Below are 22,734 nucleotides of genomic sequence, written 5' to 3'. Positions count from 1 at the left end.
GTTGCACCACTCTGACACATACAAAGATAAATAAACACTCCTTCAAGCCTATGAGCATTTCAGTGCAGGCTTTTCACCCTACTCTTTTCATAGCTAGGGTTATACTGGGGGCAGCCATTAGCAATTCCTCCATTGCCGGACACCATCTACTCCACCAGTTTGCCGGAAAAATCCCGGCAATTTGAAAGGAAGGGAGGGTTTCCTCCAATAAATGTAAAACATTTTATATTTGTCATCATGCAGCTGAAAAAAGGCTGCTATTTATTATTATAATTTAGAAAATAGATTTTATTTCTGAAATCTTGTATTTTTAATTTGGGTCCACTTTAACCACCCTGTTTTAAAAGAACAGGCAAATGTTTGATTTCATGAGGGCAGCCATATTTTTGGTTGAAAGGAGGTGACAGCGAGCATGAGACACAGTTCCAACTGTCCTGTGTGCTTATCAGCCCTGTTAGGCAACGTGAACAACATAGGAAATCCCATCATGCTTTGCACAGCATCAGGAAAAAAAGCCCAGGTAGTTTTCTTTGATGGGTGGAGCTTAGCTAAAAATTAAACTAAAAATGATGCTTTGGTAAGAAAAACAAAGTGCTGATGCTGTGAAACTGTTAAAGAAACACCAAGCCTTTTCAGTTCTGCTGAGTAGATTTTTAGTCTGGAGGTTTACTTTAAGCTGTTATAAAGCTACCAATTCAGCTGGTTTCTAATAACCAAACTTTTAGTAAAACTGACTAGATATGTTATTATTTAACTAAACTACATCAGTGTTTGAGTACATACACCCCTGTAGGCAACTATTATCTAAGCAGGGTCGTCTAAACCTCCTAAAGTCCTGGTATTGTCAAAATAAAGCTAAAGGTAGCCATACACTGGTCGATTTGCCATTAGATCGACCAGCTGACAGATCCCTATCTGATCGAATCTGATCAGAGAGGGATCGTAAGGCTGCCTTTACTGCAAACAGATTGTGAATCGATTTCAGCCTGAAACCGATCACAATCTGTTGAGCTGCTCCTGCCGCCTGTGCCCCCCCCCCCCCCCCCCCCGTATACATTACCTGAAGCTGGCTCCCGGGCGTCTTCTCCACGCTGCACCGCACCGCTCTGTTCTTGCTCCATCCCGGCGCTTCCTGTGTCACTCCGTGACCAGGAAGTTCTAATAGAGCGCCCTCTATTTGAACTTCCTGGTCACTGCAGTGACACAGGAAGCGCCGGGATGGAGCCGGAACAGAGTGGTGCAGCGCGGAGAAGACGCCCGGGAGCCAGCGTCAGGTAATGTATACCTGATCGGATCGGCCGCCGCTAGCGACGTGCACCCTACCCGCGGGCGATCGAGGGTAATTTCCCGCACGGCGCGACCGACGGACCGATCCGATTTCAGGAGGAAATCGGATCGGCGGGTGCGTTTAGCGCGAACGATTGGCAGCAGATTCGATCCCAGGATCGAATCTGCTGTCGAAACGGCCGCGAATCGGGCCAGTGTATGGCCTCCCGAAATCGGATCGGTCCGTCGGTCGCGCCGTGCGGGACCGACGGACCATATGGCCACCTTAAAGGTGGCCATACACTGGCCCGATTCGCGGCCGTTTCGACAGCAGATTCGATCCTGGGATCGAAACTGCTGCCAATCGTTCGCGCTAAACGCACCCGCCGATCCGATTTCCTCCCGAAATCGGATCGGTCCGTCGATCACGCCGTGCGGGAAGTTACCCTCGATTGCCCGCGGGTAGGGTGCGCATCGCTAGCGGCGGCCGATCCGATCAGGTATACATTACCTGACGCTGGCTCCCGGGCGTCTTCTCCGCGCTGCACCGCTCTGTTCCGGCTCCATCCCGACGCTTCCTGTGTCACTGCAGTGACCAGGAAGTTCAAATAGAGGGCGCTCTATTTGAACTTCCTGGTCACGGAGTGACACAGGAAGTGCCGGGATGGAGCAAGAACAGAGCGGTGCGGTGCAGCGTGGAGAAGACGCCCGGGAGCCAGCTTCAGGTAATGTATACGGGGGGGGGGGGGGGGGGGGGCACAGGCGGCAGGAGCAGCTCAACAGATTGTGATCCGTTTCAGGCTGAAATCGATTCACAATCTGTTTGCAGTAAAGGAGGCCATACGATCCCTCTCTGATCAGATTCGATCAGATAGGGATCTGTCAGCTGGTCGATCTAATGGCAAATCGACCAGTGTATGGCTACCTTAAGACTACCTAAAATTAGTAAGAGATATATAATGGTTTGCAGACGACTTATACCATTCAAATTCCTTCAAATGGCAGGAATCCCAAGTGAGTCAAATGTGTATCACTTTAGAGGACCATATGAAATTAACTTTTTCTCCTGAGTTTTCTCCTAATTTTTTATCTTCAATTAACCACTTGAGGACCTAGGGCTTTCTACCCCTTTAAGGACCGGCCACTTTTTTTCCATTCAGACCACTGCAGCTTTCACGGTTTATTGCTCACTCATACAACCTGCCACCTAAATGAATTTTGGCTCCTTTTCTTGTCACTAATAAAGCTTTCTTTTGGTGCTATTTGATTGCTCCTGCGATTTTTACTTTTTATTATATTCATCAAAAAAGACATGAATTTTGGCAAAAAAATGATTTTTTTAAACTTTCTGTGCTGACATTTTTCAAATAAAGTAAAATTTCTGTATACATGCAGCGCGAAAAATGTGGACAAACATGTTTTTGATTAAAAAAAACCCATTCAGTGTATATTTATTGGTTTGGGTAAAAGTTATAGCGTTTACAAACTATGGTGCAAAAAGTGAATTTTCCCATTTTCAAGCATCTCTGACTTTTCTGACCCCCTGTCATGTTTCATGAGGGGCTAGAATTCCAGGATAGTATAAATACCCCCCAAATGACCCCATTTTGGAAAGAAGACATCCCAAAGTATTCACTGAGATGCATAGTGAGTTCATAGAAGATATTATTTTTGTCACAAGTAAGCGGAAAATGACACTTTGTGAGAAAAAAAAAAAAAAGTTTCCATTTCTTCTAACTTGCGACAAAAAAAATGAAATCTGCCACGGACTCACCATGCCCCTCTCTGAATATCTTGAAGGGTCTACTTTCCAAAATGGGGTCATTTGTGGGGTGTGTTTACTGTCCTGACATTTTGGGGGGTGCTAAATTGTAAGCACCCCTGTAAAGCCTAAAGGTGCTCATTGGACTTTGGACCCCTTAGCGGTTAGGCTGCAAAAAAGTGCCACACATGTGGTATTGCCGTACTCAGGAGAAGTAGTATAATGTGTTTTGGGGTGTATTTTTACACATACCCATGCTGGGTGGGAGAAATATCTCTGTAAATGACAATTTGTTAATTTTTTTTACACACAATTGTCCATTTACAGAGATCTTTCTCCCACTCAGCATGGGTACACCACAAAACACATTATACTACTTCTCCTGAGTACGGCGATACCACATGTGTGGCACTTTTTTGCACCCTAACTGCGCTAAAGGGCCCAAAGTCCAATGAGTACCTTTAGGATTTCACAGGTCATTTTGAGAAATTTCGTTTCAAGACTACTCCTCACGGTTTAGGGCCCCTAAAATGCCAGGGCAGTATAGGAACCCCACAAATGACCCCATTTTAGAAAGAAGACACCCCAAGGTATTCCGTTAGGAGTATGGTGAGTTCATAGAAGATTTTATTTTTTGTCAAAAGTTAGCGGAAAATGACACTTTGTGAAAAAACACAATTAAAATCAATTTCCGCTAACTTGTGACAAAAAATAAAATCTTCTATGAACTCGCCATACTACTAACGGAATACCTTGGGGTGTCTTCTTTCTAAAATGGGGTCATTTGTGGGGTTCCTATACTGCCCTGGCATTTTAGGGGCCCTAAACCGTGAGGAGTAGTCTTGAAACGAAATTTCTCAAAATGACCTGTGAAATCCTAAAGGTACTCATTGGACTTTGGGCCCTTTAGCGCAGTTAGGGTGCAAAAAAGTGCCACACATGTGGTATCGCCATACTCGGGAGAAGTAGTACAATGTGTTTTGGGGTGTATTTTTACACATACCCATGCTGGGTGGGAGAAATACCTTTGTAAATGGACAATTGTGTGTAAAAAAATCAAAAGATTGTCATTTACAGAGGTATTTCTCCCACCCAGCATGGGTATGTGTAAAAATACACCCCAAAACACATTATACTACTTCTCCCGAGTACGGCGATACCACATGTGTGGCACTTTTTTGCACCCTAACTGCACTAAGGGGCCCAAAGTCCAATGAGTACCTTTAGGATTTCACAGGTCATTTTTGTTTCAAGACTACTCCTCGCGGTTTAGGGCCCCTAAAATGCCAGGGCAGTATAGGAACCCCACTAATGACCCCATTTTAGAAAGAAGACACCCCAAGGTATTCCGTTAGGAGTATGGTGAGTTCATAGAAGTTTTTATTTTTTTGTCACAAGTTAGCGGAAATTGATTGTAATAGTTTTTTTTCACAAAGTGTCATTTTCCGCTAACTTGTGACAAAAAATAAAATCTTCTATGAACTCACCATACTCCGTACGGAATATCTTTGGGTGTCTTCTTTCTAGAATGGGGTCATTTGTGGGGTTCCTATACTGCCCTGGCATTTTAGGCGCCCTAAACCGTGAGGAGTAGTCTTGAAACCAAATGTCGCAAAATGACCTGTGAAATCCTAAAGGTACTCATTGGACTTTGGGCCCCTTAGCGTACTTAGGGTGTAAAAAAGTGCCACACATGTGGTACCGCCGTACTCAGGAGAAGTAGTATAATGCATTTTGGGGTGTATTTTTACACATACCCATGCTAAGTGGGAGAAATATCTCTGTAAATGACAATTGTTTGATTTTTTTACACACAATTGTCCATTTACATAGAAATTTCTCCCACCCAGCATGGGTATGTGTAAAAATACACCCCAAAACACATTATATTACTTTTCCTGAGTACGGCGGTACCACATGTGTGACACTTTTTTGCAGCCTAGGTGCGCTAAGGGGCCCAACGTCCTATTCACAGATCATTTTGAAGCATTTGTTTTCTAGACTACTCCTCGCGGTTTAGGGCCCCTAAAATGCCAGGGCAGTATAGGAACCCCACAAGTGACCCCATTTTAGAAAGAAGACACCCCAAGGTATTCCGTTAGGTGTATGGCGAGTTCATAGAAAATTTTATTTTTTGTCACAAGTTAGTGAAAAATGACACTTTGTGAAAAAAAACCAATAAAAATTAATTTCCGCTAACTTTTGACAAAAAATAAAATCTTCTATGAACTCGTCATACACCTAACAGAATACCTTGGGGTGTCTTTTTTTCTAAAATGGGGTCACTTGTGGGGTTCCTATACCGCCCTGGCATTTTACAGGCCCAAAACCGTGAGTAGTCTGGAAACCAAATGTCTCAAAATGACTGTTCAGGGGTATAAGCATCTGCAAATTTTGATGACAGGTGGTCTATGAGGGGGCGAATTTTGTGGAACCGGTCATAAGCAGGGTGGCCTTTTAGATGACAGGTTGTATTGGGCCTGATCTGATGGATAGGAGTGCTAGGGGGGTGACAGGAGGTGATTGATGGGTGTCTCAGGGGGTGGTTAGAGGGGAAAATAGATGCAATCAATGCACTGGGGAGGTGATCGGAAGGGGGTCTGAGGGGGATCTGAGGGTTTGGCCGAGTGATCAGGAGCCCACACGGGGCAAATTGGGGCCTGATCTGATGGGTAGGTGTGCTAGGGGGTGACAGGAGGTGATTGATGGGTGTCTCAAGGTGTGATTAGAGGGGGGAATAGATGCAAGCAATGCACTGGCGAGGTGATCAGGGCTGGGGTCTGAGGGCATTCTGAGGGTGTGGGCGGGTGATTGAGTGCCCTAGGGGCAGATAGGGGTCTAATCTGATAGGTAGCAGTGACAGGGGGTGATTGATGGGTAATTAGTGGGTGTTTAGGGTAGAGAATAGATGGAAACACTGCGCTTGGGTGGTGATCTGATGTCGGATCTGCGGGCGATCTATTGGTGTGGGTGGGTGATCAGTTTGCCCGCAAGGGGCAGGTTAGGGGCTGATTGATGGGTGGCAGTGACAGCGGGTGATTGATGGGTGGCAGTGACAGGGGGTGATTGATGGGTGGCAGTGACAGGGGGTGATTGATGGGTGATAGGTGATTGGCAGGTGATTGACAGGTGATCAGTGGGTTATTACAGGGAAGGACAGATGTAAATATTGCACTGGCGAATTGATAAGGGGGGGTCTGAGGGCAATCTGAGCGTGTAGGCGGGTGATTGGGTGCCCGCAAGGGGCAGATTAGGGTCTGATCTGATGGGTAACAGTGACAGGTGGTGATAGGGCTGATTGATGGGTAATTAGTGGATGTTTAGAGGAGAGAATAGATGTAAACGCTGCGCTTGGGTGGTGATCTGATGTCGGATCTGCGGGCGATCTATTGGTGTGGGTGGGTGATCAGATTGCCCGCAAGGGGCAGGTTAGGGGCTGATTGTTGGGTGGCAGTGACAGGGGGTGATTGATGGGTGATAGGTGATTGGCAGGTGATTGACAGGTGATCAGTGGGTTATTACAGGGAAGGACAGATGTAATTAATGCACTGGCAAATTGATAAGGGGGGGGGGGGGGGGTTAAGGGCAATCTGAGCGTGTGGGCGGGTGATTGGGTGCCCGCAAGGGGCAGATTAGGGTCTGATCTGATAGGTAACAGTGACAGGTGGTGATAGGGGGTGATTGATGGGTGATTGATGGGTAATTAGTGGGTGTTTAGAGAAGATAACAGATGTAAACGATACATTTGGGAGGTAATCTGACGGCGGGTTTGCGGGCGATCTAATGGTGTGGGTGGGTGATCAGATTGCCCACAAGGGGCAGGTTAGGGGCTGATTGATGGGTGGCAGTGACAGGGGGTGATTGATGGGTGATAGGTGATTGGCAGGTGATTGACAGGTGATCAGTGGGTTATTACAGGGAAGAACAGATGTAATAAATGCACTGGTGAATTGATAAGGGGGGGTCAGAGGGCAATCTAAGCGTGTGGGCGGGTGATTGGGTGCCCGCAAGGGGCAGATTAGGGTCTGATCTGATAGGTAAAAGTGACAGGTGGTGATAGGGGGTGATTGATGGGTGATTGATGGGTAATTAGTGGGTGTTTAGAGGAGAGAATAGATGTAAACAATGGATTTGGGAGGTGATCTGATGTCGGATCTGTGGGCGATCTATTGGTGTGGGGGGGGGGGTGATCAGATTGCCCGCAAGGGGCAGGCTAGGGGCTGATTGATGGGTGGCAGTGACAGGGGGTGATTGACCGGTGATTGACAGGTGATTGACAGGTGATCAGGGGGATAGATGCATACAGTAAACAGGGGGGGGGGGGTGGTCTGGGGAGAATCTGAGGGGTGGGGGGTGATCAGGAGGGGGCAGGGAGCAGGGGGGGGGGATAAAAAAAAATTGCGTTGACAGATAGTGACAGGGAGTGATTGATGGGTGATTAGAGGGGTGATTGGGTGCAAACAGGGGTCTGGGGGGTGGGCAGGGTGGGGTCTGATTGGTGCTGTGGGCGATCTGGGGCAGGGGGGGGGAGAAATCAGTGTGCTTGGGTGCAGACTAGGGTGGCTGCAGCCTGCCCTGGTGGTCCCTCGGACACTGGGACCACCAGGGCAGGAGGCAGCCTGTATAATACACTTTGTAAACATTACAAAGTGTATTATACACTTTGTATGCGGCGATCGCGGGGTTAACATCCCGCCGGCGCTTCCGTATAGCCGGCGGGATGTTGCGGCGGGCGAGCGGTGACAGGCGCCGGCGGAGGATCGCGTCACGGATGACGCGATCGCTCCGCCCATGCCCTTAGAAGGACCGCCGCCTCTGTGGGTGAGCCGGTCCTTCAGGGCTCCACTTCCCGGCCGCCTCTGTGCGTTAGGCGGCCGGGAAGTGGTTAAGAATAACCTTTCAGCACTTTGCAATGGAAAAAGTACCAACAAGTAGGTGAAAAAGTACTATCAATATTATTTTGAGTATTTTTTTTTGCCTCATGGTGATTTAAATGCATTTTTACTGACAAGTTTGAAAATATCACCCAGGGGAAAACAGACGAAAAAAAGATACCGTATTTTTCGGACTATAAGACGCTCCTGACCATAAGACGCACCTAGGTTTAGAGGACAAAAAAAAGGGGTAAAAATATATACTAAACCTGGTGCATCCATGGTGAAGGGGCATCTTGTGGATTATGCCCCCTTTGTACCTCATGCCCGCTTGTGTCTCCCTGTGTCCTCCTCTGTCATCCTTGTGTCCTCCTCTATGCCCCTTTGTGTCCCCCATGTGTCCTTCTGCCCCCACCTCTGTTCTCCTTGTATCCTCCTCTATGCCCCTTTGTGCTCCCCTTTGTGCTCCGTTTGTCTCCGTGTCCTCCTCTGGATGGGCACAATACAGGGGTCCCTGACATTGTGGTGGGTTAGAGGTTCGTATTGGCAGGAATTCACAAGTCAGGAACTCCCTGCATTTGGACTATAAGATGCAGCAACTTTTTCCCCCCACTTTTGGGGAAGAAAAAGTGAGTCTTATAGTCCAAAAAATACAGTAATTGCATACTGGCCAGAGACTCACTATGATGAAAATAGTCTCTTATTTCCATTGGCTCCTTCTTCACCTTTCAATAGAATAACCCCCCTTTAAAAAATAACTGATTCTAATGGCCCCCTAAACATTATCTGTGTCCTTTTTTAAAGAACATAATTAATTTGGGGGTAAATCTTACGTCGTACGCGTGAAAAGGGCGCCAGTGAAAGCTGCTAATAGAATATTGATTAATCGGTTCAGCCTACAGGTGTTTTCACCCCAAGGACGGAAGCAATTTTCCCCTGTCATCGCTCCTCCCTTTCATTCGCCGATAACTTTATCACTACTCATCACATGTGAATGATCTCTATCTTGTTTTTTTTTTTTTGCCACAAATTAAGCTTTCTTTGGATCTTTAGGCAATACTTGTTTGCAGTAATTACAATATTTTCTATTCATTTTATATGAATATCCCCCCCCTCCAAAAAAAAAGAAAGAAAAAATACACTATTTCTTCAATTCCAGTACCGGTGGTTTTAAAAAAAGCATTGCTACTATAAATAAAACCTACCCATTTCTGCCCATTAGTCCCAGCTATCACAACATTTAAATTATGTTCCTAGCACAATGTATGGCGCCAATATATTATTTGGAAATACAGATGTGTTTTTTCTGTTTAGGGTTTTTTTTTTTTGTGTCCTGTCAATGGTAAGCCCTTATGTACTAAAATAACAGTAATATACCCTCATGCCATACATATAAAAAAAAGCTAAGTCCCTAAGGAAACTATTTATGGATTTTTTTTACAACATCTGCTTGGTAAATGGGGTGGGGGCTTTGGATTGAATTGATTATATTATTCTATATTATTTTTTTAATAAAAATTATGTGGTGTGTGTAATTTAACTTTTCGCCACTAGATGGCTATAGAAACACTCCCTGGATTACCAGGAAGTGTAATTTTTTTTTTTTTTTTTTTAAATTTTCATTCACAATCTTTATTATGAATACACATGGCCCCTGACCGGGATCATGTCCATTCATTACATGCACTGCGATTGGTACAGGGAAGCCATGCTTCCCTTCCCCAACTTCTGACATGGAAAACCACCGGGGTGCACAGGGCCGCAGCCCCGCGACACCGCTCAAACACTGGATGCGGATGCGCATCCAGATAGACTTGAGCGGCATCTATCTGTACGAGAATACTCATCCAGATAGGCTAAACTGGTTAAATTACCAATATTCTACTACTGGGCAGTGGCTAATTCCACACGTAGAATAACAGCAATTTTTACAGATAATTTACTATCACCTTACCTAGCCCTCTTCTCACAATAACCCTCCCTCTATCAAAGCCTAGCATACCATTCCCCTCTCTCCCGCTGCAATCTCTACCGATATCATTGTCAACTTCCACCACTAGGCACTCCCTCCGTCATTATCTATCTATGCCATTTATTACCGCTATATATCAGCTGCAAATTATCAGGCCCAAAATACAAAGTGGGTGTCGCTACAGCCACAATTAATATTACGGCCTATTACGGCGCCCATTTTAACATCCGCCTCTAGCATCCAAATTACCTGCTTTGCATCAAAGTTCTTGAAATTATACTTATATTTCAGTGTTGAATAGATTTTTTACTCCAATTCTCTCTTAGCAATGCATGCCAACGTGAACTGGCCACTTAATAGGTGGGCAATGCATCGCTGTACATAGGCAGAGCGGTCTCTGATCGGAAAGGGTTAAAGGTTCAGCACCACTGAAGCGAGATGCAGAAGAGAGAAAACATCCCCTGACAGGCCTCAAAGGCAGGAGAACACCCGTAAATTACAAAATCACTGGCAGGACCAAAGAGTGCAGAGTGTAATTGACTGTAATGAAACATTGTAATGAAATGATGGATCTAATTAGCTCAGCCTGGTTGTCAGTTGTTCCTTCTGCGTGAGGTGGGAGTTGCAGTAGTATCATTTCCAAATGCAACTAAATATAGCTGAAGAAGACCATCATTGTGGGTGCTGGCTACTGAGTTTAATACCATTTCTCCAGTAAAGAAAGTGAGAAATTGTTCAAAAATTGTCGAATTCTTTGCAACTCCAAACATGGAGGAACAGAACTAAGTTAATCATATGACACTGGAACTAGTTGTATGGCTATTAATTGCTCTTCCTAATTAGAAAAACCATCCTGAGTGTGTTTTCTCCAGTGTTTCTCAGACCTGTCCTCGTGACTCCCCAACGGTCATGTTTTGCAGGCAACCTCACCTATGATATATTAGATTATCAATTGCGCTCCCCTTATGATGCCCCACATCCCATAGCTTTTAGGTTTGCTGCACCTTTCTAATGACACTACATGCACGTCCCATATAAAGCCTCAGTTCCCACAAGGTGCGCTACCCATATAGGTCTCACTCTGAAACCTCATCTATGCACAGGTGGGGTAATTAGAGTCTCAGCTACATGGAATCCAACTAGTTGAGGCACTAATTACCCCACCTGTGCATAGGTGAGGCTGCCTGCAAAACATGCACCATTGAGGAGTCACAAGGACAGGTTTGAGAAACACTGACTTTCTCCATCAGGTTATGCATATACTTAAAGTGAACCTCCGGACTAAAAATCTACTCAGCAGAACTGAAAAGGCTTGGAGTTTCTTTAACAGTTTCACAGCATCAGAACTTGCTTTTTCTTACCATAGCATCATTTTTAGCTGCATTTTTAGCTAAGCTCCACCCATCAAAGAAAACTGCCCAGGCGTTTTTTTTCCTAATGCTGTGCAAAGCATGATGGGATTTCCTATGTTGTTATTCACGCTGCCTAGCAACTGGAGGGGGGGGGGGGGGGGTGTGATCAACACACAGTTGAAACTGTGTCTCATGCTCCCTGTCACCTCCTTTCAACCAAAAAGATAGCTGCCCTCATGAAATCAAACATTTGCCTGTACTTTTCAAACAGGGTGGGTAAGAGATTATATTACCTATCTATTTTAATTAACATAACTAGTTTAACTTAATGACAGTATGTTTGTTTAGGCTGAAGTTCCTCTTTAATTTCCAGCTGATCTATTTCTTAAAACAGGTTAAAGTAGCAATAATTTCCATTGCTCGGTTTGTCATTTGCCCAAATCAGGTGTACTGCTTTTAAATGTTGGGACGCACATGTGCACACTTTCACCTGTTTCAATACAACTTAGCTCGAATCAAGCAAGTTTTTCAACTGAGGGAAGACAAACTTTAAAGTTTTGCTCACAACACAAAGCTTTTTGAATTAATCAACTTTTTAATCATATATTAAACCAGTCTAAAATTGATCAATAATGCAATTTGCGACACTGAAGTTATCTGAGGAGTTCACAACCTGCTATTATTTACCAAAATCCCCATTCATAGCTGTCCCCATACTGTGTACATTGCACAAATGTTCTAATGTATTTACACTCTTCAAGCTTCTCTATGCCACTCCATGAAAAAAATATTTCTACTAGTGCCAGTTTTATTTCCGAAAGCTGTACTCCCATATCTGTGATCTGTAGTAAGGTCTGACCAGTACTCCCTATTCAAGAGTGGGAATTAACAGGGACAGGGAGGAAAGCATAGATCAATGATCAGACCTGATTCACAGGTCATGAGAGCAGAGTTTTCGTATGTACACTGTATAGAGGCTGCCATGCAGGGGCAGTTTTTCTTGAGGGTGTCCTTATTTTTCTTTAGTACAGCAAAAAAAATTGTGGCTGTAGTAATACCTTTCTGTTATAGACACAGCTATCCTTTAAACTTGTATGGGACCTCCTGATGCCTCCCTTTAGCTAATGGTTATGATTTACCAGTGTACTAACTGGCAATCAAATAACCAAGGCGGTTAGCTTGAAGATCCAGTGGGATCAGCCTAAAGGTGCCCATTAATGATACAATCTTGACTGTACAATCTTACCACTTCTGTGCAATATGAGGGACCACCTAAAGTGTATATTCAGATTATATTCACTCACCATACCCTTCTACTACATAGATTTGGTAAGATTGTACAATCACTGTATAACTGATGGATACCTCAACAGAACAAATGTAATATCCGTTCAATTGCATCATTCAAAACCAATATACATATTACAAATGATTTATTAAACAAAATAAATAAAACTCAGTAAAGCAAAATATCTTGAAACCAATGCAAAGAATAATGGAGTTAATGAATTATCTGAGAAATGGCAGTTTTAACAGTCGATTTAATAAAAACTCCCATTGCAATAACTAGAGATAAAAAATTGCGCACCCCAAGAGGTTTTGAACCTTGCCCTATTTTTATGGAGGGCTGTGGGTATGCCACTACTCTGACAGTGTAAATTATATTACCAAGTAAATAGCTGGTATGAATATCTGGTGCTTTGGGGCGGTCAGTTAAAGTTTTCAGCCAATTAGGTTTGGTTAAGTGAGAAAAAAATGAAAAGGTCAGGGAAACCTCTTATGCTGGGTACACACGATACGTTTTTCTGCTCGAGAGATGGATTTGATAGATAATTCCCGACATGTCCAATATTCCTTCCGAACGATTCTGCGCTTGATTTCTCATAGAAGTGAATGGAAAAAAATAAGAAAAACAAGCGGAAGATAAGAGAATCAAGTGCAGAATCGAGTGCAGAATCAAGTGGAAATAACAGTTGAGCAGAAAAACGTATCGTGTGTACCCAGCATTAGAAATCTATTTCTTATTGGTTGATTATGCCTCGATTAGCTGAAAAGATAAAGGAGAGAAGGGCTTTTAACCACTCTGCATAAAAATAGTCAGTTTGGCAGCTTCTATCTACTTTTTTTTATTTAAAATTGTTTAAAGCACAACTCCCAATGTCCCAACAAGCCAGTGCTGTAAGTAGATCTTTTTTCTACATTTTTTTTACTTGGACTTTTTGAGCAGTGTAATAATGTTGGTTAAGACTGGGCTTATTATCTTGTGCCCCGTCTTTATAAGACGGCTCATAGCAGTTGTATGGAAAGGAAGACAATGACTTCTTGGATTAGAGAGTGAGACGTAAGAAACCATTTTGAGGTACAGGTGAAACCCGAAAAATTAGAATATCATGCAAAGGTCCATTTATTTCAGTAATTCAACTTAAAATGTGAAACTGCTATATGAAATAGACTCCTTACATGCAAGACAAGATATGTCAATCCTTCATTTGCTTTAATTTTGATGATTGTGGCTTACAGCTTATGAGAACCCCAACATCAAAATCTTAGACCATTTGAATAGTGTGAAAATGTTTAATAGTCTAGGTTCAAAGTGTCTGACTCTAATTAGTTAACCACTTCGCCGCCCGGGTACAATATATCTACGCTCCTTTGGACTTCAGTTCCCCGCCTGGAGCTTAGATATACGCACCCCCGCCGCTACCATCGCTGCCGCCGCTGCCCACACTCCCGCTCGCACATGCGCGCACTTCCGCGATCGTGCACGCCGCTGCCCGCTCGCCCGGAGATCAATGAACGGGAAAATCCATTCCCGTTCATTGATCTCTGCCCCTGCAATGATCGGCATGTTTCTATGAGAAGCAGCACGTCCATTGTGAAAAAACTCAGTTTTCCAGCCTCCCTTCCTGCAAGCGTCCTTCCGACGCTTATAGGACGCCTGAAAAAAAATGTGGCCATCTTGTGGCCAAAAAGTAATATTACACCCAAAAACATTTTTCACATACACATACACTATTTTTACTATTAATTTTAACTCATTAACTCCCACACTCCCCAATTGTTACCAATATTTTTTTTTGTAATATTAAAATACATAAAAAAAATTAAAATATAAAAAAAAAAAAACTTAAATAGTTACCTTAGGGACTGAAATCTTTAAATATTTATATCAAGAGGGAATAACACTGTTACTTTATAAATTATGGGCTTGTAATTAGGGATAGACGCAAAACTGAAAAAAATGCACCTTTATTTGCAAATAAAATATTGGTGCCAAACATTGTGGTAGGTGTAGTAGCACAAAAATGGTCCTAACCCAACAGGATCCAGCCAGTCAATATTATTCCGGGCCCAACGGCTCCTATCCTAGACTGCTGTGTATGGGCCTCAAACTTAAGCACCAAGCTTAAACAACCAAAGAGAAAATCAAGCTTTTTGAGGCCTCATGATCCTTGAAAAAATGTGTATAAATGCTTTATTGGTCACAAAAATCACAGTGCGCTGAACTTTTTAAAAGCAATTAAAAACTTTTTGGGGACCCCGGGGCGCCCCCACACACCTCCTCACAGTCACACTGCCAGTCACACAGAGCAGTCGCTACAACTTCGTCTCGCTGCAAAAATTAACCTCACTGCAGCCCAAGCACAGTTGATTCCGCTCATACAGAGCTGATTTCTCTGTCGCTCTGCAGGATTCTATGCAACTTGAAACTTGCTGTGTTATGTCGAGGTTTGTTAAGGATATGCACTCAAGCTAAGCTTATTCCTCACTCCCAGGTAAAGTTGGGGCCCATCAAAGCATCCAGCTCCAATAGCATGTAACCATTACACGAAAAGTCCTCAGACCGTTTTCCAGCTGGTGCAAACAAAATCAAGCAGGCAGACTTCTAAGCATTGTAAACGTCAGCTCTTAGCAGTCTTTGTGCTGCGCAGCAGCGAGCAGACAACGGGCACAGGTTACCTTGATAGCCCGCCGACCCGCGGGTCCCCCTCACTCCACTCCGGCCGCAGACTCCACAGTGGTCTTCCTTATGCCTGTATGTGACGCAGCAATCCGCGTGTGCAGCACCCTGCTCCAGGCTGGCTTCATGCGCGATCAAAACCGCTTCCCGCAGCCGACTAACAGCGGCATAGTGAGACAGCGGGGATCCAACGCGGACATATCGAGGAGGTAGTTGAGGCCGGCCTCCCAATGCTTAGAAGTCTGCCTGCTTGATTTTGTTTGCACCAGCTGGAAAACGGTCTGAGGACTTTTCGTGAAATGGTTACATGCTATTGGAGCTGGATGCTTTGATGGGCCCCAACTTTACCTGGGAGTGAGGAATAAGCTTAGCTTGAGTGCATATCCTTAACAAACCTCGACATAACACAGCAAGTTTCAAGTTGCATAGAATCCTGCAGAGCGACAGAGAAATCAGCTCTGTATGAGCGGAATCAACTGTGCTTGGGCTGCAGTGAGGTTAATTTTTGCAGCGAGACGAAGTTGTAGCGACTGCTCTGTGTGACTGGCAGTGTGACTGTGAGGAGGTGTGTGGGGGTGCCCCGGGGTCCCCAAAAAGTTTTTAATTGCTTTTAAAAAGTTCAGCGCACTGTGATTTTTGTGACCAATAAAGCATTTATACACATTTTTTCAAGGATCATGAGGCCTCAAAAAGCTTGATTTTCTCTTTGGTTGTTTAAACATTGTGGTAGGGACATAATTTAAACGGTGTAATAACTGGGACAAATGGGCATATAAGTTACATGGATTTTAATTATAGTAGCATGCATTATTTAAAAACTATAATGGCGGAAAACTGAAAAATGATGTTTTTTTTCCCAAATGTTTTCCTATTTTCCCATTAAAACTCATTTAGAATAAACTAATTCTTGGCATAGTGTCCCACCTAAAGAAAGCCTAATTGGTGGTGAAAAAAACAAGATATAGATCATTTTATTGTGATAAGTAATGATAAAGTTATAGGCGAATGAATGGAAGGAGCGCTAAAAGGAGAAAATTGCTCGGATGCTGAAGGGGTAAAACCCCTCGGTTGTGAAGTGGTTAATTAATACAAAACACATGCAAAGGGTTCCTATTTCCTATATTAGTTTCACCTTTTAAGTTGAATTATTAAAACAAATGGACTTTTGCAAGATATTCAAATTTTTCGAGTTTCCTCTGTAAATTTGGCACACAGAAAGTCAATATTAAGAATGCCAGTAAAATGCTCTTAATTATTCTCTTTATTTTGCAACAATTTTTTTTTTGTAATTCTGTACTTATCTTTCCTCATTTATATAACTGTAACAAATGAAACAGTGCTGGAACAGGCCAGCGAAGGAGGACTGTGGAAGCCTCTTTATTATCCAGAGGCTTCCCTCTATTGAGGTGAGTACCAATGTGGGGTACTTTTTCCCCTACAGGTACACTTTAACTGCCCTGCATACTTTAATTCCTTTTCTAAATGATTATCACTAGCCTCTTAATAATAGCAACGAAAAACTAACTACCCCCAACACTCTAACTGTTCTAAATCTAAATGACAACCCTAACGGCTAAAGCATCTAAACCTAAAAACGGTAACTGCTAAAACCTAATCACAGTGTTCTCCCCAGGCTCTTATAGCCAGGTGTTCCGCTAATTTTGGTGAGCGTCCGGCTGTCATCTGCTCACCTCCTCATCCTCCTCCTATGCTGTAAGAAGAGTTGGGCTGGTCCTACATTCCCCCATCGCACCTCACTTTTTCATGCCACTCGGCTGAAAAAAAATTCTGGGGAGAACACTGCCTAAACCACAGGTGTTGAACTCCAGTCCTGGAGGGCCAGATCAATGCCAGTGTTTAGGATGGACTGAGAAAGAGAGGAATGTGTTCTACCTGATGGACCACACCTTTCCTGATTCAGACTCATCAATTAATTTGAGCTGTGTCAAAAATGTGTGAAGACCTCAGCCCTCGAAGGACCGGTTTGACATCCCTGGCCTAAACTCACCTTCTATCCCCAGTGTTGGTTATACACTAGCCAAAACTAAAACTTATATCCTAGTGTGGCTACAAAATAGAAGTAAACACACACAACAGGCGTTAGGCTCAAATGATTGCTGTACAAAGGATACGGCAATATCTGCTGACACAGATAGCTATCTACTGGAGGTCAAATAGTAATTTATCTGTGTACACAGTACTGAATGCATATTCAGCAACACATTTGGAATTTATGTGTAAAGTAGCAGTTGATTATGAAAAAAATGGAAATATATTTTTTAGCTATCTTGTGGGCTGATTTAATTTTTTTTTTCCATTTTATACATCTTAGCTTTGGACGCTTTTTTCGGGTTAATTTTTTTATAACTATATTTTACAGAACTGCACTTACAGAAAAGTCATATATATATATAATTTTACATTATGAAGCTGCAATGGATCACTAGATAACTACTCACCATAAGAAGCGCTTGCAGCCTCCTTGCACGCCCTTCTCCTCCTCCCCCTTCTAAGCTTGGCTACTGACAGTGGAACAGTCTACAATATCACTTCATGGTGGGAACAACTGTCACTTCCACCATATCCACACCTCACTAGTGACAGAAGTGGGTGGGGATTGACTGAAGACTTTTTATTAAGATGGGTTTTTTTGTACTTTTTATTAAAAAACATATATGCTTAGCATTGTTTGACCATGCAGAGAGTTGTACCATATAACATGGATGCAATAAAGTGCATGTTATTATTATTATTATTATCTTTTGTACACTGCCACTTGTTAACCCACATCAGAAAAAAATCTAACTTTTACAAGTAGGAATGAACTATAGAAGCTTTTATTAAATCGACCTGTTAGCATTCACTAAAACTTAGTGTAAATGGTTATTTATGTGTTTTAATGTAATCTACTGTTTTCCAACAAATGCAATCTTTTTTCTAGTATTAGAAGCAATACAGGGGCTAATGAATAAAATATTCAGAACATTTGATGATGAGTAACAAAATGTACTCTTGTTTACTTTTCTGAACATGTGGCGCTGATTGTGATGCCAAACACTGAATATCATCATGAATTATGGGGCATCATCATCAGAGCCAAACAACCACGTTGTTCACAGCAGCCAGTCCTGCACAGTTGGCCATAAAACAGCAGAGATTGTCACTAGGTACCATTGGCAAACAGCTCTTCTTTCAGCCACTTTATGGATTCTCTTGCTACTTTTATATATGGTATGTTGTTTTTTTTCTTTTAACTATTAACTGCATTTAAAGCCACTTGGCAAAAAGAAAAGCTGGAATTTTCATGGTGAATCTGGTGGCTCTGAAGAAAAGAGAGCTTATAGTTTTAGAACTTGCTCCCTCCTTCGATCAACTGAGATTTGTTTGTTAGGAGAATTATTTTGGGTTCAATACTACTTGCACTGGTTTAACTTTTTCTCACAGGAAAAGTTTTCACAGCTTGGGGTACATTCCCTATGTGCATATATGTAGCGAACACTGGACAACTGGTGCAACCCCCGCTACCTCGGTAATGCATATATTGCCAGGTTACCATTCCCTATGCAAGTAGAGTAGCACCCTGGCAACGTACGTGGTATATAGCTAATTGTGAAATGCTCCCTGCTCCTAGCAATTTTACTGCTGCATAGTGAATATGTCCTTTTATGTGTAAAATGCTTTTTTTGGGTTCCCTGCAAGTTTAATAACCTACCTTTTAGAACTTTTTTTGCTTGCTAAGTGCTAGTAAAGTATAGTGTAGATAAGATGAGAAAACATCCCCTATAAGAAAACTTATGAACAAGTTAATTGAGCCAAAAGCCTATATTTCCCATTGTAAATTCTTTCATTGTAGAACAGGGATGGAGGTATGAAGATATTGAAGAATTTTAGGAATTACATGTAACTAAATGTTTTTCTTTTAAGTCTGGAGATGGGTACTTGAGAGTTGAGCTTGAGTCTTTTTTATTTTTTAACTGTTCATCTGAACCACCCATTGTGCTCAACCCACCCAAGTTATAAATTGGTTTCAGAAGACTACTTTTGCCTTGTTCCCGGCACAGGGTGAAGCCGAAAAACATCTCACTCTGCTCATGTAGAAGTCCCGGCGGCGTTAACTACTATTCCCCCTCCAGGCCACCGTGGACTCTGGGAAAAGACGTAATTTGTCTGCCAGCTATTGCTGGCGGCATAATTATGCTGTTTTTATAGTGATCTGAGCTCCATCTTTTGACAGCACCCAAATTAGCGCAGCTATAGCCTGAATTCACAGTATGGCCTATGGGGGCACATGGTGCGACCACATTTCTCTGCGACATTTTGTGCCGTTTTGCCCGGCACTGTTTATTATGAACTTTCAGGTTAGGGAATTCCAATTCTAAGAAAGAAAAAAACGCCTACAAACTGAAATCCACAAAAATATACAATGCCTAGATCCACCCGTGTGACCTTTGCTTGTTGCTGTTTTCTGTCTGGTCTGTTTGCTGTGAGCAACAGTTTCTCTTTTTCTTAATTTTTGTTTTTATAAATCAGCCCCGGTGTATTTTTTGGGGGGTTTCATTTTCTTGTGAACGTTACATTGTTTATGTGATAAACAAGTATTCAGCGTAAATAATTACCCCTAGCATGTGGATGGTGCTGCACTGGTTTATGTGAAAAATATGAGACATGGAGAATGGTACTGTACCTGGCTGGCTCTGGAGATGGTCATGGGGTCGGATGGAGAGGACTTGGTGGCTGGTGGTAATGATGACAATGTCTGCAGAACAAAGCAGGGTCAGAAGCAGAATTCAGTCAGCTCTAGTAATAAAATTACCCCTTCGCTGCCAATGACCAAAGATTAGAAAGTGGCAACGTGGCACACACTGGCACTGAAGGTGTCAAACCAAAGTGGGAGGAAACATAAAATCAAAGTAAAAAAGCATTCCAAGGAAGAGCAGGGGTGAAGAGGAGGATGGATGGCACTGGAAGAGTGACAGAAAACAAAACTTTCAGCAGGAAAGATATAAAGGAAAAAGAAAAGAAATTCCCACCACAAACCAAATATACAAATCAAAGCAAACCAACTTCTTGCTACTGTATGTAAAGAACTCCAGCTGTCTTTTGTTTGAAAGCAGGAGAATAAATAATAATGTAGGTGGCACGCTATTAAGTGAATAGAGGGAGTTTAGCACAATAAGAGCACTACGACATGAGCGATTCTGGATTGAGCTACTCCCTATAACATCACTCCTCCTGCTTTGATTGATCACAGGTTTTATAAGTGAATGCAGTGATCTTTTTTCTACGGGTCTCATGGACCTACAGTAATATGTTTTTCAACTCCAGTCCTACAAAATGTCCAGCAGGTAACGCCTTGATAACTTCCTTAGTATTTCAGAGTAGTAATTACCATGGTAATTATACAACCTGAAAGACTGATTTAATGCAAAAAACATGACCTATTGGGGAAATTTAAGGGCATGATATAAAACAGGCCTTCAGTACTTGTTACCTGCTGCTGCATTATGCAGGGATCATCAGTGGAGAGGCATTTACAACCCATGTTGTTATAGCAACTGCATCACATGAGAAAACCTGTGGGTACCGGGTAATACTCGAACATGCCTTACAGCAATCAAGAATCGCTCACACACACATGAGTTACTGGTGTTAACAAACATCCAATTACCACATACAACTGGAAAGCTTCTGCATGTACTTGAATTCATATGAGAATAGCAATAACAGAAATCATTCTCGTCATATTAAACAGCACTTCATATTAATAGATCTACAACCGTACATTTCAACTATACAAATTGTTTACAGACTAATAACTCAAAATACATACTGTACATATGTTTATCAAAAATGAAACTTTGAATTCATTAAGAGCTATTGATATTACCAAGATCTTAGCAGTTGAAATCAATGGTTTCCTGCTTCACACATAATTAACTAAAGTCAGATTTGTGACTGAAGAGATTGTTTAGCTTGCCTGCACTTCCCATTCCAAAATATTCTGCCGCTGCATGGATACAGAGATACTGGTAACCTTCCCTTTGTTATATTAGTCTGCAACACCGTCTAATAATTGGGTAAACGAGTGCTCAAATGTCATCTTTCTTGTGTTAAACTTCTACACAGAAAAATGCTGCCTTGAAATTTAATTTTAATCACATGACCACAAGCAACAAAGTTCAGGAATTGAGTTTCAGTTTCTGTGGGTGGAGCTATTGTTGCTCAGCTTGCAACATCCTACTTGGGTAAATTGCAAAGTGGAAGGCACAAACTGAATCTCTCTAAGAAGACTGCAGGCTACGTCACTGACAGGATGGCGTGCAGGAAGTCGCCAATGTTTAGGCCCCTGACTAGGCACTTCAAGATTTATTTATTCAATAGTATCCTCTCAGGAAGGTTAGGAACAGACAAAGATAGGATATGCCCAAGTCCCCACCAACATCTCGGAAAATATTTGTGGCTGGAGTGAAATGTAACTAGTCAGGTTTGATAGAAGCAAGATAGAAGAGTTTAATATAGCTGTAAGAGATGCTGTTCTTCTCTGTCAATATATCCCTGGATCTAGGCTACAACTGAATGCTTTGGCATGGGAAGCACAACCAAGGTGAATTGATAACATTTAAAAAGGATGGCTTTTCACTTTTTTGAACTGAAGTTATATTTTAAGGTATCTACAAACATTAAAATCAGTGGAAATAAAGAGGTGGGGTTTTGGATCCTGGAACTAGTGAATTCTAAAAAAAACCCCAGAAACTAACAATATTGGATTTTAGCCAGCTACAATAAAAATGGTTCTGTGTTCCCTAAATTGCATATATTTCCTTATGACCTTTTCTCCAAATTAGAGGACCGATTCAAGTGACTGGTTTAGAAATCAAGCCACACCCTTCTGTCCACACCTTGCTTCTTGCATCACACCCACCCAACATCCAAATATTTCCTTTTTGTGTGAGGCAGCAAAGGTCCTAAAGCAAAATGTTCTGTATTAATAATTGGGTCATGTGACATGGAGTGCCGTAGCTGAAGGACCTTTGTGGGTGGGACAGTGGTTACTGTTCGGTTCAGCATCATGAGGAGGGGCACAGACTGAGCTCTGAAAACAAATGCACTCTAGAGCAATGGAAGCCTGTATGACAGGAAGTGAGCAGCTCCTGATCAGTTCATTAAAAATGATTCACAAAACATCTACAAACTAAGGAGCTTATGCTACCACCAAGCTATTCCATGGTGTGCCTACTGAGGACAATAAAAACATTTGTCTTTCATTATATAATAGCTGACATAAAATTTTAAGTACAAATGCTTTTGCTTTTATAATAAAATATGTAATCTATCTCACATCACCACAGGGAACTGTTTTTTTTTTTTTGTTTTACAGAGAGAGAGGGAAGGAATATATTCTTATTGAATTATACATTATTGAACATTTTTTTATTGCAAAACAATGTTTTTTCATAAAATTTTAAATGCATCAGAAGCGTAAAATGCATTGCTGATGAATGCATTCAGGAAATGTTCCCTAAACTCAGGCTGCAAGGAGAATACTG

General features: G+C 42.4%; 1 protein-coding gene across 4 annotated transcripts in view; it reads right to left on the bottom strand.

Annotated features, from left to right (window-relative positions):
- NOVA1 (NOVA alternative splicing regulator 1) overlaps nt 1-22,734 on the bottom strand; it is a 153,272-nt gene that overhangs the window by 6,657 nt on the left and 123,881 nt on the right. For all 4 annotated transcript variants that reach the window (XM_068253890.1, XM_068253888.1, XM_068253891.1 and 1 more), the window contains one exon: nt 19,872-19,943. In XM_068253890.1, coding sequence (XP_068109991.1) covers nt 19,872-19,943 — 72 coding nt within the window. The remainder of the gene's footprint in view (nt 1-19,871; nt 19,944-22,734) is intronic.

This window comes from Hyperolius riggenbachi, chromosome 9, assembly GCF_040937935.1.
Source record: "Hyperolius riggenbachi isolate aHypRig1 chromosome 9, aHypRig1.pri, whole genome shotgun sequence".
NCBI classification, from domain to species: domain Eukaryota; kingdom Metazoa; phylum Chordata; class Amphibia; order Anura; family Hyperoliidae; genus Hyperolius; species Hyperolius riggenbachi.
The sequence above is the reverse complement of the archived record's forward strand: the minus strand, read 5'-3'. Positions and strand labels throughout refer to the sequence as shown.